This window comes from Psammomys obesus, unplaced genomic scaffold (genome assembly GCF_907164565.1).
Source record: "Psammomys obesus unplaced genomic scaffold, mPsaObe1.curated_primary_1811, whole genome shotgun sequence".
In the NCBI taxonomy this organism is placed as follows: Eukaryota; Metazoa; Chordata; class Mammalia; order Rodentia; family Muridae; genus Psammomys; species Psammomys obesus.
In genome coordinates this window covers 11,604,196-11,619,957 of record NW_026596101.1, presented here as the reverse complement: position 1 = coordinate 11,619,957, position 15,762 = coordinate 11,604,196, and the positions used below count along the sequence as shown (strand labels likewise).

Genomic DNA, 15,762 nt, shown 5'->3' with positions numbered 1-15,762 from the left:
TTTTTTTTTTGGAGTTGCTGTTGTTATAAGGAAGTCTAATGCCTCCCAGAATAAAAAGGCTTCATTGTGTGTCTAGCTTCAGTTCGCAGTAATTATAAGCTGTTGTTAGCAAAAGCAAAATTTCATATTATTTAGAAATCCTGAGTTCAGAAAATCTTTAAACCTGTGATAAAAGTGTCTGTTCCATTTGGCTAGCAACCAAGGATTTTGACACATTATATAGCAGGCAAAACTTCATTTATCAAATACTATATCAACAAATCAATGAAAGCCATGTATTTCCTTTCCTCAGGTATAGATTTTGCTTGAACTGAAATGTAACAAGTGCCGTCTTGGTATTCCAGAGAATACAGTAAAACAGAAGGGTCACTACCAATTGACAAGAGTTCTTCTACAAAATTTTGTACATACAATTAATAATTTTATACTCAGAGTCCACAGCATTGCACTGAATTCCTAGTATACAACATACAATTACTACAAAAGATTTATAGGTTTCTAAGCTCAAGACATCTGGCTACTTGATAACATTCTACAAACATAATTAATCTTCTCATTTAGAAATATGTTCCTCCGTAGCATCTTGTGTCTTGACGATTTCTTCAATAAATACATTTATCACCCAATAACATAAGATAAATATGAGGATACAACTCTATCAACAATAGAAAAATAACCTATATACTTATCACTCAAATGGCTTTCTCATGTTTAGAGCTCTGTATATAAAAGTGTTCTTCTATTATGAACAGAATTATTCTTTATAAGGCAGCAGACATTCTTAGAAAAGTGTGAGAAACAGTACTTCCAAGATAGAATCTTCATCAAATGATTTGTTCATTTTTCCCTCCAAAAAAGTAATATTTCCAGATGTTGCATTCACTAACAACCATCTAGCTCATCTAGCTCATGAAAGCATTTCTTGTTTTCTTCATGCCTTTCCTACTTCTATAGTAAGAAGTAGAAACAGACATAACATAGGAGTTTAATGCATAGTTTGCTGAAAGCACACAGTAGGTGCTCCTTAAGTATACTGTTAACAAATTGAAAAGACTGACCTTGATTACTTCCTGGTGCATAAATCTGAAAGTCTTTTTCTAAGGTAAGCCTGACCCACTTTAACAAGCACTATTGGCATCCATTATTTCTATGGCTTCAGAGAACAATAGAGGTTCAATAAGATCTAAATGATGCCTCTAAATCTGTCGGCTTTTATTAATGTAGGAGGAAGGGTGCTTCTTCTGCAAAATATGGGACTGCGTAAATAGTTTTGAGGCAGATTGTAGCAAGTGCTTGGAGGTGTGTGCTGTTGTGAAGGTGCCTGGAGGACTTGGCCCCAAACCACTTCTATGGAAACAGTGTATGCTAATTATTAATAATCCATCTCTTCATTAAACTGAGTGCCTTAAGTATCCATGAATAAAAATTGTTAATCTTTTGATATTTAATCAAGTAAATACTGATCCTATCACATAATCCTGATCACTTTTCAAATGTTGACATTTTAATCTTAAGAAGATTGAACATTTTCTTCTTCACTTATATACTTTTTTTTTGTGACAGCTGAAGGTTTCATTGAACAGGTTTTTCCATAATCTTAAATGTGAAGATTTTAAGATGATTTTTAAAAAGTTGATAAAAGGAATATATTTTATCTTCAAAATAGTTTCAATTATTTTTAAAAATGTATTTTATTCTTCCACATTTAGTGAGCCTCCTCTGAACACATCCACTATAAGCAAAGAAAGAAGGGACAATAATATATTTAAAAAACATGCATCAAATACCACTTAATTTTACCCCAATAATAAATGTGTACTTGATAAATCTATAACTTACCATCTAATCTATATACTTTATAAATTACACTATAAATCAGTAAAAAAAAATGAAGCATACTTAAGAAATCCTCCTATGCTTTACCTTTTTAATTCATACTGCTGTTGCCTAATAGTTATGGAATTGGTTCTATTGACCACACCACTCTCACACCATGTATCTAACCCTCCTTACATGGCACAACATATTGAAGCAAAACTAATTGCAGTTGCTACATTTTTTATTTTCATGTTCAAACTTCCCACAGTACCTGTAATGAGGTGAAGGGTTGCCTCTTGCTTCACAATTTAAAGTTATTTTTTTATCTTCTGAACCAACTGGGAAAACGCTGTTGCTGGGCTCTTTGATAAACACGGGGCCTTGCAAAAGAAGCTCACCTGTGTGGGTAGAGGAAGGAAAAAAATAACAATAATGAATGAAAGGTCTTATAAAAGGTGCAGCCTTTCATGGAAGAGGACAAACAGCAACTATCGTTTGCTCTTAACTGCTCCTACTGCCCAGCAAGTAGCACACTTTGGACATCCCATGGTTAAAGAACATCTGTCAACCCATCCTAAAAGTGAGTGAATGCCCCAAGAATCAGGAGACCCCAGGAAGTACCACCATAGTAACCAAATCTCTTCAGACTGCAAATAAAGCTGTATGCAGCGTTTACTTTCCACAGTAACGTCCATACACTATAGATATATGTCCTTTGGAGACTACCTTAATCACTGGAAATCTTTTCTGTTATATAAATCCCTTTGAAAAACTAAAACTGAAATGAACATCAATCACTTTTCTCATAACATTTCAGGTATAGGCACAGCACGGGGCTGTGCCACGTTAATTTTGCCACTTTGAATGCAAAAATGCCCAGGGTTCACCAGGATTTTCATATTCTTCATAGAAAATGACATAGAGAGACACAGAAATGATCAAGTACCTTTCAAAAAGTGCTCCCACTTTAGAAGAACTGAAATGTTTCCTGAAGGTAACTGTCACATTCACACCTATGCAAACAAATTCTCTAATTGTACTAGGTGTTGAGAAAGAAATGAGAGAATGCTATCACCAAATGGTTATGCAACTGAAATTGTGTAACCATTGCTAGAACATTTTTAAAAACAAATTCACAGAAATATTTTTTTTAAAAAGAACTCTTTAATCTCCTCTCTTGGAGTGTTCTGCTGAACTGAATAGGTGTTTCTACTAAAGTAGAGAAGGTAAAAGAAGAAAAAGTATAAGAGAGTCCATGAAATGTGAGAAAGAAAAAAAAATGAGATTTTGTCCTCATGAGACCTGATAGTCTAGGGTCAGATGGAAGGGGAGGAGGATTTCCTCTATCAGTAGACTTGGAGAGGGGCATGGGAAGAGATGGGGGAAGTAGGGTGGGATTAGGAAGGAATGTGGGAGGGGTCTACAGCTGAAATACAAAGTAAATAAACTGTAATTAATATAAAAAATAAAAAGAGATTGAATAGTTTGAAAAGCCTATGAAAGAAAGAAATTCCATTTTATATACCTCAAACAGAAATACACAAATAAAAATATTTGCCACAATGTAAATCATAAAGTTAAAACACAAAAACCACAATAATCATCAAGATGAAGGACATATTAGTAATTGACCTTGGGGTAAGTCCTCAATGCTCAGATATAATATTTAATCACAGGGCTGCTCTTGTACCACCGTTCTGCCCAGTATACACAAGAAGAAAGTTAAGCTAAGAACAGTTAAGTGACATAACCCCATTCACCCAACATTTCAGAATGTCAATGTATAGTCTAGAAGTTACTGCTGGGATCATGTAAAGACATATTTTTCTCTAAAGCATTTGGCATCTTAATTTGAGGAACTGCCTAGACTTCTGTGTGAGAATGCTAATCAGTGTGTTTTTGTTTGAAGTGGGGCATTAGTCACTTTTCTGTTTTTGTGATAAGATACTGAGACAAGGGCAACTGAAGGAAGAAATTGTTTACTTAGGTTCATGGTTCTTGAGAGACAAGAGTCCATCATAGTGGAGAAGCATGGCAGTACTCATCAGTCTGAATGGCTGAGGCAGGACATGAGTGGGATCAGAGAAAGTGGACTGGTTAGAGCAAACCCCCCTCCAATGATGTACTTCTTGTAACAATGGCACAGCTAAACCTTGCCAATGGGGACCAAGTGTTCACATACCTAGGCCAAACAACTACAGGAGAGGATGGCTATCCTAGATGTCTGAGTCAGGCTAGCCAATATCCTTGCTGGAGATTGGCCACACAAGAATGACTAACCATGTGATTATGGGTGAATCTCACAGCAACAAACTGATCTGGAAACTGAATTCTGTCACTTATGTAATCATTACTCAGACTAGCCTAACAGGGCCTCTAAATTTTTCTAGTCAGCAAAACTATAGTCATTAAGGATGTTATACTTACAATTAAGATTTAGCTCAAGGAAATGATAGATACTAAAGACCACCAAAGGAGAGATACAAAACAGTTTCTGGAAGGTTCTAATGCTAAATATTAATTATGCTAAAGACGTGTTACACTGCTGGTAAACACACAGTAGAGTACTCAGGCATGCTATTAACCAGGAAAACTTTCTTCCCATAAGACATGGAGATACTACCTGGTTCTGTCCATGTTTTCAAGTTTCCTGTAATGCATAGGCAGCATGTATTCCATTGAAATCACAATTGGAATTCTAGATCTGATCTTTTATCAACCTAAGCTTCAGCATCAAGCCTCCACTTTGAGGAAGAAGTATGATCCGAGGATTAAACAACTTCTACTCTATATCTCATTCCTATGCCAGGATGTTCAGTGAAATGGTGTATTGATGGGTTTACCAAGGTGTGATATCCACTCACGGGTCAATGAATACGTATTTGATCCCTAATAATCTGCATCTAAGTTGCTGTTATACAATAGCTCCTAGAACATGTTACACCTTCAAAATTGGTCTATCCTGTATAAACAGCTGAGGTGAATTAAATATGTCTCACAATCAATCTGTATTGGGAAAAATCCCATTTTAAAAATGGATGGATGTTAAATTAAGATCTTAAGTCTCAGTCTTATCTTCCAGCATCGGACATGATTTGGCCTCCAAACCAATGAGACACAAAAAGTCTAAGTAACTCCTGTTAGGCAACACCAAGACTTGGTGAGAGACTTGCTATCATATAACAATCTTCATGATTTTGCTTTGTGTCTAATTCCAAGAAACTACTCTCTCCAAAATATAGTCAGGCAAAAATTATCCCTTAGCCTGCTTTTCCAACTTTGGTACTTTGTGGTAACACTGGAATTAAAACCTTTGAGAAGATAACCATCATGTCTGAAATTTAAGAATCCTGAAGGCATTCAAGGCTATCCCTGGCCATGTGGAAGCTTCCAAATCTTTAGAAATTAATAATTACATGTGACAGGTTAGTCCATGCTTCATGCTCAAACAACAGACAAAAGCCACTTGATCTTTTTGCATCTGAATAAAATAGGTGTTAAAGGATGCTGGGATGTGCTTTTTCTAAGCTCCTGCCAACAACAAAAACTTAAAAGAAACAGATTCTGGCTTTTCCTAACCATAAAGGAATTGTGAAGCATTTTCTTCAATGATTTCTGATCCACAAAAGGATATATCTTTTTGTGGATATTCATAACAATCTAAAAGAACCTGATGAAAAACAGAAGGTTGCCTCTTGCTTGATTAAATGCATTCGATGTAACATTTAGATTGATGCTGATCTTGACTTTTTGTGACAGGAATATTTTTTTGATATGCTATCCTGGTTGCAATGCCCATTTTAACTTTACAACTTAAAATAAAGGATATATATAACACTGGTGAATTGAACTAGTAAGTCCAAAAATCCAATCCTAAGGTGTTCTCCCTCTCTGCCTCTTGCCCCTAACAGCCACAGGCAACTAGGAATAACTGCCTTTGAATGTAAATACAAGCTTTATGGGCTCCTAAGGTAATGTCACGTAAAAGATCAAACTGTACCCGATCAATTCTAATGGTCACACGTCATACAATTTTTATGAAGGCTGACAAAGAGAAACAGACAAGGGATTTCATGCTGTTACATTTTCTTCACTAAAATAAATGAAATTCCTCAAGGAGAGTCGATGTTACCTTTTAAATTCCTAGGGAAAGGAAAGCATAGAGCACTTCTATCTGGCTGTTTTATATCATAACTACATGAAGGAAAAGATAGTGGAGCACTTTAGAAAAAAAAAAACAAAAAAGTCCCAAATGTAGCCAGGGCAGTAATACTATGAATGGCAGAATTCAAGAGAAGGGCATCAAGATTGAACTATTCCATTTTCTTTCTAGATTCAAGTCCCCCACAGAATGAATACTGGCTTTGGTAAAAGAATATGTTGCCAATTAGATGAGAGCTATTCTGGGCCACATTATTTTACCAGAGGGGAAAAAAAAATGAAGATGAAGACAGTTTTTAGCTGTAAGACACTCTCTGTTTGGGTACTAGTAATGTACAGCTATTTTTTTTTAAAGAAATGTTCAAAATAATCTTCTTTATATTATTTCAAGATTGTAAGAAGTTAAGCTAGCTAATCTTAGTATAATTCATGCCTGTGATAGATATTTGCATATAAGGTACATGCAGCATGTGAAAAACTACCCGCAATGGATGGTCCTTCAGTCAACTGGCTTATGGCATCTGCTATGTCCAAATTCTCGTGCTACAAGCCTACGGGCAAGAAAGTGTCAAGGCTGGATCCTTCTGAGAGCCATTAGGAAAGGATTTACTCTATCTCTACTTGGCATTGCATATGATTGTCTTTTCTTCATGTCTCTTCTTATCTTCTCTGTGTTTCTCTCTCTAGGCCCAAACTCCTTTCTTTTACCACAATATCATTTGTGAGGAGTGGCTCACAGCCTTACAGCCTGACTATAATTGTTTACATGTAGAATAATATCACTTGCCCAGAAGGTATCATTAGTTGGTACTGATGGTGAGCAGTTCTTATATCTGGTGGATTGAGGTACAAGATCCAGTGCCTGACAAAATCCTATTCTGGCTATCCATCATTTTCATAGAGAATCTGTCAAATCAGAAGGGAGTGATAGGAACTACCATCATCATTTAGAAACTATGAAGGAGATGTGTAAACGTGTATACATTTATGTGCATGCACACTTACATGAGTCTATATTTATATATGTATATATGAGCACACATATTTAAGATATATACTGTAACCAACACCCTAGAATAAAGGAAATTGGCTATGCAGCGTGTTTGAAATGAGAAAGATGATAAAGGAAAAGGAAGTGCTTTTCCGGATTAACTTATTTGTGTACTTCCCACATGAGGACATGTTAGAAAGCAATTAGGTTAATGGAAAAGAGCTGCTGTATGGCATGCACTGTGCACACCAGTTTGCAAACCTGGCACCAACAGAAAGCAGTAAGTCTTTAAACTGCTAAATTAACTGTCTAGTACTTCAATCTTTATGCCCTGCTCTGTCCATCAACAGGATGATGGAAAACGCATGTGGAATAAAACTCAGTAATTTAGGAAACTGGAATAAAAGGGTTTGTTAAGCTTCACTGATGCTAGGAATAAATAAGTAAAAATTAGCTTTCTTGACGCATGACCTATTTTAAAAAAAAGACTCACTTTAATCTTTTAATTGCAGTTTACTGGTGTAAACAAAACAATATCAACCCACTAAAACCGTGTATTAATAACAGCCTACATTGAGGATACATACTTCGATGCTGCTGGTCTGCCGTAGTAAAATGATAAAAGGTCTTTTCTATTTCTAGAGACTGACATTCAGTCTGAACAATAGTGATGTAGATTTAAGGAACATGGAAGAGTTCTGAAAATATCCATCATAGTATCATTTTAATTCAATAGCTATTTCTGACTGTGGAAAGGTTTTTTACAATTGAGAGAAAGGGATGCTAATCAATGCAGAGTTATATTGTAAGATATAAATAAAGAATTTGGAGGGGCAACAGATTGAAAAGAAATAGGTTGAAGCTTTTGAAAATTTCAATGTTTTTATAGTACTCTGGGGCTTTATTTAAATTCATGCCATTGTCTTACAAATGTGATCTCCACTATTTCTGATCCCCATGACATCCTCCTACAATTCCCAGGACAGAATTATTCCTTTCTTGCTGTATGGTTTAATAGCAATTTCAACTTTAAAAACATGCTATTGTGAGATATGTAATGTGTATAATACACCAGGAGTGCACAACCTATGGCTTATTTATTTAAAAGGAAACAAACACATCCATTCTCCTCTCTGTGATATCAACCTTCACTGAGGATCTTTGAAATGTTCATCACAAGATTCTTGTGTCAATGGGGAAAAGCTCATTAATCAGGTCCTCTTGAACCAAGTCTTCACTATCAAAGATTTTATTAGAGATGATTGCATTTATGGGTTTTCTTTTTCAAAAACTTTAGGTCAAAGCTTTGGGAGCCTACACACTATTTCCTTCATGTGTTTTAGAAATGTTTTCTATCAAACTCTAGTTCAAGGTCATTGTTTCTGTGAAAACATAATTATACAGAAAATAATTCTTATTATAAATTGCTGGTGATAGAGAAATGATTAAGAGGACATTCTTTCTAGTAGTTACATTTTGCTACATTTATACAGCTCTAAGCTATACCAGAAATGAGTATCACCTCTAGTCAGCAAAAGCCAGCGTTTTGTTAGTAATGCTCTGTCTGTTTAAAATGCTAACGTGGAAGTGTACATCATATGTGTGCACATGGAGGACAGAGAAGGAGGTCTGATGTCTTGCTCAGTCACCATCTTTCTCCTCTTAGACACGGTCTCTCACTGAACCTCACTGTTCCCGTGCCGGTGCCTCCTGACCATGGAGGCTACAGCCACACGTGGATTTTATGAGTTCTGGGATCTGACCTAGGATCCTCACACAGACACAGAGAGGACTCCTGCCTGCTGAGGCATTCTCCTAGCCTTGAAGTGCAATTACTTTCCCTCATCACACTTCTTTCACAAACAGATGCCTAGTTTTGTATTTCTCTACTCCTGTGTTCTATATTTCAGGATAGAATGAAGACATGAGGAACAATGACATGGAAGGCAGCCTTTTCCATACTGTGTTTGCAACTAGGGAGAAGGGAGTTTCTCAAAATGCATGGACTCCCCTGCTTCAATGCTCTTAAGTGGCCCATGATTCAAAGTTGACTTCAGTGTGAGTCGCTGTATATATACCATTCATTTATATGAATCAAAATACACAACTCAAATTATATTTTTTTCTGAAATAACACAAATCCTTAAATTATTCTTGGCAGTGTTTTTTTTTTCTTTTTATTTGCTCCCACTTTATTCTATTCCCACTCAACCAGCTTTATCATTCTCTATTTCTTAATGCTTGATACAAATTATTGTCACCAATCACCAGTATGTTCTTTACTATGTAAGTATGTGTGTGTGTGTGTGATGTTTGTACACATATATGTGTGTGTATCTGTGGCATGTGTATATGTCAAAGGACTCAGGGCACACTGCTCTATCACTCTCTGTCTAAGTCCTCTGAGACAGGGTCCCTCACTGAACCTAGAGCTGTACACACCATAGAAATCCCTGTGATCCCTTCTGTCTTAAGTCCTTACAATTCTGGGGTTACAGGTGCCTGTGGGACACCTGGTGCTGACACCTGAATTCAAGTGCTCAAACAAGCAGTCTTACCCACTGAGCCATTTCTCTACCCCACTACTGATATGTTATCATTGCCGGTTTGATGGCATCTGGTCCAAACACATGCTCCTCCTGCCCATAGTATTGCCAGTCACTCCTGTTTTTTAGAGAAGTGGATGATATTGCCAGATATTTTCTACATTGATGTACATATAAATAAAACAAATCATGGCAACCAATAAAAATATTAAATGATCCGCAAGTTGAAAATGGTCTCACGGGTTCCAAAAGAAAAGAACCTTTCCTACCCCCACTGTCCTGCTGTCTCCTGGGCAGTCTTAGGGAGAGAAGAAGAAATGCTGTGGGTTCTCACAAAGCTTTCACACAGAGATACAGGCTTTATTTTAATTTTGCACACAGGATTCTCAGTGCTGCATAGGATCAAGCTGCCCCTCTTCAGTGTGCTCTTTGCGGATAAGAATGCATGTTCCCAAGTGACATCACCCACTGACTAGTGAGACCCATGTGAGACACTGCTGCATTTATTCACATACCTAACTTCAAGTCAACCCAAAGCCACCAAATTAGAACTTGCTTAAAACAAACAAACAAACAAACAAACAAACAAGCAACAAACATTGCTTTCTTTAATACTGGCACAGATTATAAACAATTGATCTCTGGAGCTAAAAAGAAAGTTCAGCTAGGAGCTTGACTTGCTTTCTAATTCTAGAGAAGCTTTAGGCGGTAATCCTCGATCAACATGAGGACTATGAGATGAGCCTGGGAAACCCTACTTGCTATTCTTATATATATCCTCCCTTGGAATCACTATTCAGCTGCCATCCTCGTTCACTGCGAAACCTTAGAAAGCTGTCTATACCACTTCAATATCACAACATATTTATTACTGTATACTGACGTCGCTTTTTTTCCTTTCTTTAATTTCCCTGCCCATTCCTGGGCTTTATGCCTTCGGGAGATCCTAAACTTACCTAACAGACATATCTACACATCCAGAAATTGTGTATATTGGAACTACTGGTTACAGCATTTGAATTCCACCCCTCCCTGGTAAGTACTTCTGCACCATTACCAACTCTTCCAGCTGATGGAGGACCAGCAATTTCCAGAGGACAACTCTAAGCAAGATATTGTCCTCTAACTAATATATGCCTTATATTATAAAATAATTCATGACAAAAATAATCTTCTTATAAAGAGAAGCTAATTCAGTGCCATATTTGAGGCTTTAAAAAATAAGAAAAAAGCAAAAGCAATATTCTCAGAGAGGCATCTACAGTTATTAGTTGCTTGTTTCTGCTTGGCAGTTTTTGCCCTGGGTCACGTACACCCAATCCACTCCCTTCTGAGTACTGTAAATGTGGTACTACACAGGAGTAGTTTTGCTGGAACACACACTTAATAGCACTCTCAATAGCAACAGCACTCCACTAGTAATCTACTGCAGAACCGAGTGCTGAAGCAGAGCCCTATTTCTGGGTTTTAATGACTTGTTTGAAAGTAGCAGCTGCCCCTGCCATTAAAACAAAACAGAATGGGAAAGGTTGAGCTTCCCTGCTAGGCTGCTTCAGTGTTCCGGCCTTACAGAAAGTGAATGCAAGGTCTTGAAAAAAAAAATACACTGAAACCAATTACATGAACCATGAATTTAGTTAAGAAGGAGCAAACATCCAAGCCTCCTTTATTGACTTTATATACTACCGTCCATTCCATTTTTCCCCGTCAAAACTGTCCCTGGATCTCCTCCAACAGGTCCCACTCCCAACTTCATGTCCTCTTCACTTTATAATGTTCAATTAATGTGCATTAGTGTGGGACCATTAACTGGTCTGTAGGCAACCTACTACCTATATGTTCTTAGCTCTCAGGCATTCTCAACTTTAGGCAAAGTGGTCTAAAGTTATGCCAACACAGCAACATTTAAACTAATCAACTGATTTGCCAGGTATTTTCCCTTATGGTTCTTTTTATTTTAATTTTTTAAATGATGTTATATATATATATATATATATATATATATATATATATATATATATATAAAACATCATTTAAATATATGTATATATTTTTGCCTACTTGTATATCTGTCTGCCATGTGCATGGCGAGATGAGGTGAGGCAACTCAAGGCATCAGATCCCTGTTGACTTGAGTTATCAATGTGGGTGCTTAGAATTGAATCCAGGTACTCTGGAAGAGCAGCCAGTACTCTAATACACTGAGGCATCTCTCCAGCCCCCATATTTGTTTTTTACATCATACTTTGAGATTTGGGCTTTTCGGGTAGGAGTTGAGCTAGGTTGTCCTTCCAAGGTTCTTCAAATCTAAAATTTCACAATTCTATGAAAAGGAGATAACCTATCACTGGTATTTAGAAGCTGTGATTTGCAGGAGTGCCCTTTTTTTGGCAACTGTGTCACATTTATCCTTAGACTCTGCTTTGGATTACTTATCCCTATATTTTTTTTTTTTTCTGAAGTTTTACTAAGAAGAAGTAAACATTGAAACACTTAACGATATTGAGCACAGATACAAATTTAAGCTTCCAAACAAAACTTAAGCAATCTTCAACTCAGCAATGTGGAAGATGTTCCCTCCTTCCACAGATGTCAGTGCTACAGAGAGTGAAGCACGCGCAAATGTCAGAGCGCAATTCACCTCAGATGATGAACGAAATGACTGTGTTTATCATCTACGTTACCATGGACTCACTTAGTCTGTCTTCTGCCTGAAATGCTTTGTGCTTTTCTTAAGCACAGAGTCGGGTTTTGAGAGTAAAGCCCAAAGTAATACAACTTTATTGCAAGTATTCCCAAAGTAGTCTATAATTTGAATGTAGCCTGTGTCTTTTATTCTTCAATCTATGTCCTTTGTGCCCTATCCTAGAACAATAAACAAAAACACCTTAAAATTGAAAATATGATAGATACTTCACTCAAAAAATTTTTATAAAACACACAGTCATGTTTTATGATGAGTGTTGAAAACTATGTCATGTGAATAGGCCACCTAGTTTTGGACAATGACTGAATCAAAAGGATAACACTTCATGACATGTCACTATTACATGAAGTTTTAATCCTCATGACTATAAACCAACCATTACTGGTACTAAGTCATACTCACATGTTACCTGGTCCACATAAAACTTCCGGATTTGAATACTTATGTAGAGGACCACACAGCCTAAAAAATATGAAAATACTTTTTCTTTAGAATGTTTTGCAAAGGCCTGTTAATCATCCTTCTTATATGGAATATGTCTACTATGAGAGGAAACCATGATATTGGATCAACATAGATATGAATTTCTCTCAATATTTTCTTTTAGGCTTATTAGCCAACCTCCCTGGGACACTCAGTTCTAAGGAATAGACATTACATGACTACGAAGTGGTTTCTGACACAGACTAGCAGCACGTTAGCAATGAAATAAATGGAATTTGACATCACTGCATATTTTTGGCTTATGGTTGCATCAAAATTTGAATTATATTTGAGAAACTTAATTGAAGAAAAGGTAGTTATAATAAATGGCTTTATTCATCACAGCTCTGTATCTCCATGGCAAGAAAAATAGAATGTGGCTGTAAACATTGGTAACTGTGTTCGGTTATCTAGTTTAGTGAATACTTGTAAGCTTTATGCCTGACACAAAAAGTGACCATTAATTTGTGGAGGGTTGACACTTCATCAAAAACTATGGGGTGGGCATATTAATAATGCTCCATGCACCAGTTCTCAATGGGAAATTTCAGCAAAATTTTAGTGTTTACCTTGTATTCACAGTACTATGGAAACTCAACAAAATCAACAGTTGAGAGCTTCCAAAGGTGAAATCTCAGGGTTGTTTTGATTTGCATTTCCCTGATGACTAAGGACATTGAGCATTTTAATAAGTGTTTCTCTGCCATTCTATATTCCTCTACAGAGAATTCTCTGTTTAGCTCTGTACTCCATTTTTTTAATGGTATTACTTGATTTGTTGCTTTTTAACTTCTTTAGTTCTTTATATATTCTGGATTATTAGGCCTCTGTCAGATATGGGGTTGGGGAAGATCATTTCCCAGTCTGTGGGATGTAGTTTTGCCAGGCCACAGAGAAGGACAATGCAGCAAGTCCTGATGAGACCTGATAAGCTAGGGTCAGATGGAAAGGGAAGAGGACCTCCCCTGTCAGTGGACTTGGAGAGGAACATGGGAGGAGAAGAGAGAGACAGGGTGGGAGTGGGAGAGAATGAGGGAGTGGGCCACAGCTGAGAAACAAAATGAACAAACTATAATTAATATATAAAAAATAAAAATTTAATTAAAAAGAGAGCTTTCAAAGATCTAAAGAGACTGGAAAACATACAGTTTCATATATATTGTTATTAACTGAATATTTATCTTCTTTTTTTAATTTTTTAATATTAGTTACAGTTTGTTAACTTTGTATCTCTGCTGTATCCCACTTCCTCTTTCCCTCCCAATCCCACCCTCCCACCCTCATCTCCTCCCTGCCTCTTTCCCTCTTTCCAAGTCCACTGATAGGAGAGGACCTCCTCCCCTTTCATCTGATACTGATTTATCAGGTGTCTTCAGGACTGGCTGCAAAGTCCTCCTCTGTGGCCTAGCAAGGCTGCTCCTCCAGGGGGGGGGAGGGATGTCAAAGAGCCCGCCATCGAGTTCATGTCAGAAACAGTCCTTGCTCCCCTTATTAGAGTACCCACTTGGATACTGAGCTACCAAGGGCTACATCTGAGCAGGGGCTTTAGGTTGCATCCATACATGGTCCTTGTTTGGAGAAACAGTCTCATAAAAGACCCCTGTGCCCAGATATATTTGGTCCTTGTGGAACTCCTGTCATCTCCAGGTTATATTATCTCCCCCTCGCCTTTTTTTTTTTATTCCCTGCATTCTTTGTTCTCCTAAAATAGGAAAAAACGGCCACAGCATTGATATTCTGAATTTTCAACATTGCACAATAAAGAAAATTTTAGAAAGCCAGGCATGTCCACATATATGTCACAATGAATGACATCTTTTAGTTAAAATCTGATTATCACTCAGGAACTCATGCTCTACATTGTTCAATAGACAATGCTTCGCATTGCTTGGATAATTATACTCTGTTTTCATTTATCTATATTTTTACACATATTTCAACTTGCATATTACCTGTATATGCACATATGTTATTAGCCTGGAAGATTCTGCTTTTCTATACATCTGGAAGCCAACACAGTACTGAGTGATCCTGTAAAGGAACACGTAGTAATAAAAGTTTATTTGGAGATTAAAAAGCTGGGAGCCTCACTTCAAAAACTTAGAACTGATATAAAAGCATACATAAATGCTGCTGTGATCCTTTGAAGCTCCCTAGGTGGCATAGGAAATGGCTGTTCACGTTGGGAGCACTCTGAGAACAGAATGAGCCCTTTATGTTGCCAGCATAGAACAAGAAAGGGCCACGCCTAAACTCTAGGTGCTATTTGCCTGATGCATTAATTTTATTAGTGCTCTTATGGGTGACACTAATCAATGTCACAGTGGCAGCAGGTGATTACAAAACTGCCTGGATGACTTAATTTTAACATTAGCAACTTTCATCATTCCCACTTGTATGTGAACCTGGAGAAGCTAATGGAGTACACATCCCTACACTAAATGATGTATACATCAGCAACAATTTGGAATGATTGGTTACATACCTGTGCCCTTAAGTCATCACACTGTGAAGCTATCCAGATTAAAAACAAAATAAAATAAAACAAACCTGGAACAAACTCAAAAGATTAGGGGAATGTACACTCAGGGGACAGCTCAAAGTGACAGAAGCAGCCCTCCCAGAAGCAGCCCTTCACTTTGTGCTTTTGGCTCTCTCCCATAACCAGACCTTGGGACTTCAATGATTTTGCAAAAAGTTCTAGTAAAAAAAAAAAAAGGCAAATCAATGCCCACCTGGCCATGAAGGCACATAAAAGGACACTTGGGACAACTTGGAGCCCAGGAGTACACAGTAGTTTCACACACACACACACACACACACACACAGAGAGAGAGAGAGAGAGAGAGAGAGATCAAAACAAAGCACCTACCATTGTCCTTATAGTTAAAACAGAGAATTTGTTTTCTTTTTTAACTGACAGCTAGCAATATTAGTTTTGTCTCCATAATATTGCTAACTAAGAAAATTAAGCCCAGATAGTGTACTGAGCAAATAAACACAAATACAGAGATAAGAGCTTAATTCCTTGGTTGTCACACAAAATTTCAAAACAG

At 37.1% G+C, this 15,762-nt stretch overlaps 1 protein-coding gene across 1 annotated transcript in view; it reads right to left on the bottom strand.

The window, feature by feature from the left end:
• Cntn3 (contactin 3) overlaps positions 1-15,762 on the bottom strand; it is a 394,581-nt gene that overhangs the window by 274,448 nt on the left and 104,371 nt on the right. The window contains exon 3 of the mRNA XM_055628433.1: positions 2,090-2,216. Within this exon, the coding sequence (XP_055484408.1) occupies positions 2,090-2,216 (127 nt within the window). The remainder of the gene's footprint in view (positions 1-2,089; positions 2,217-15,762) is intronic.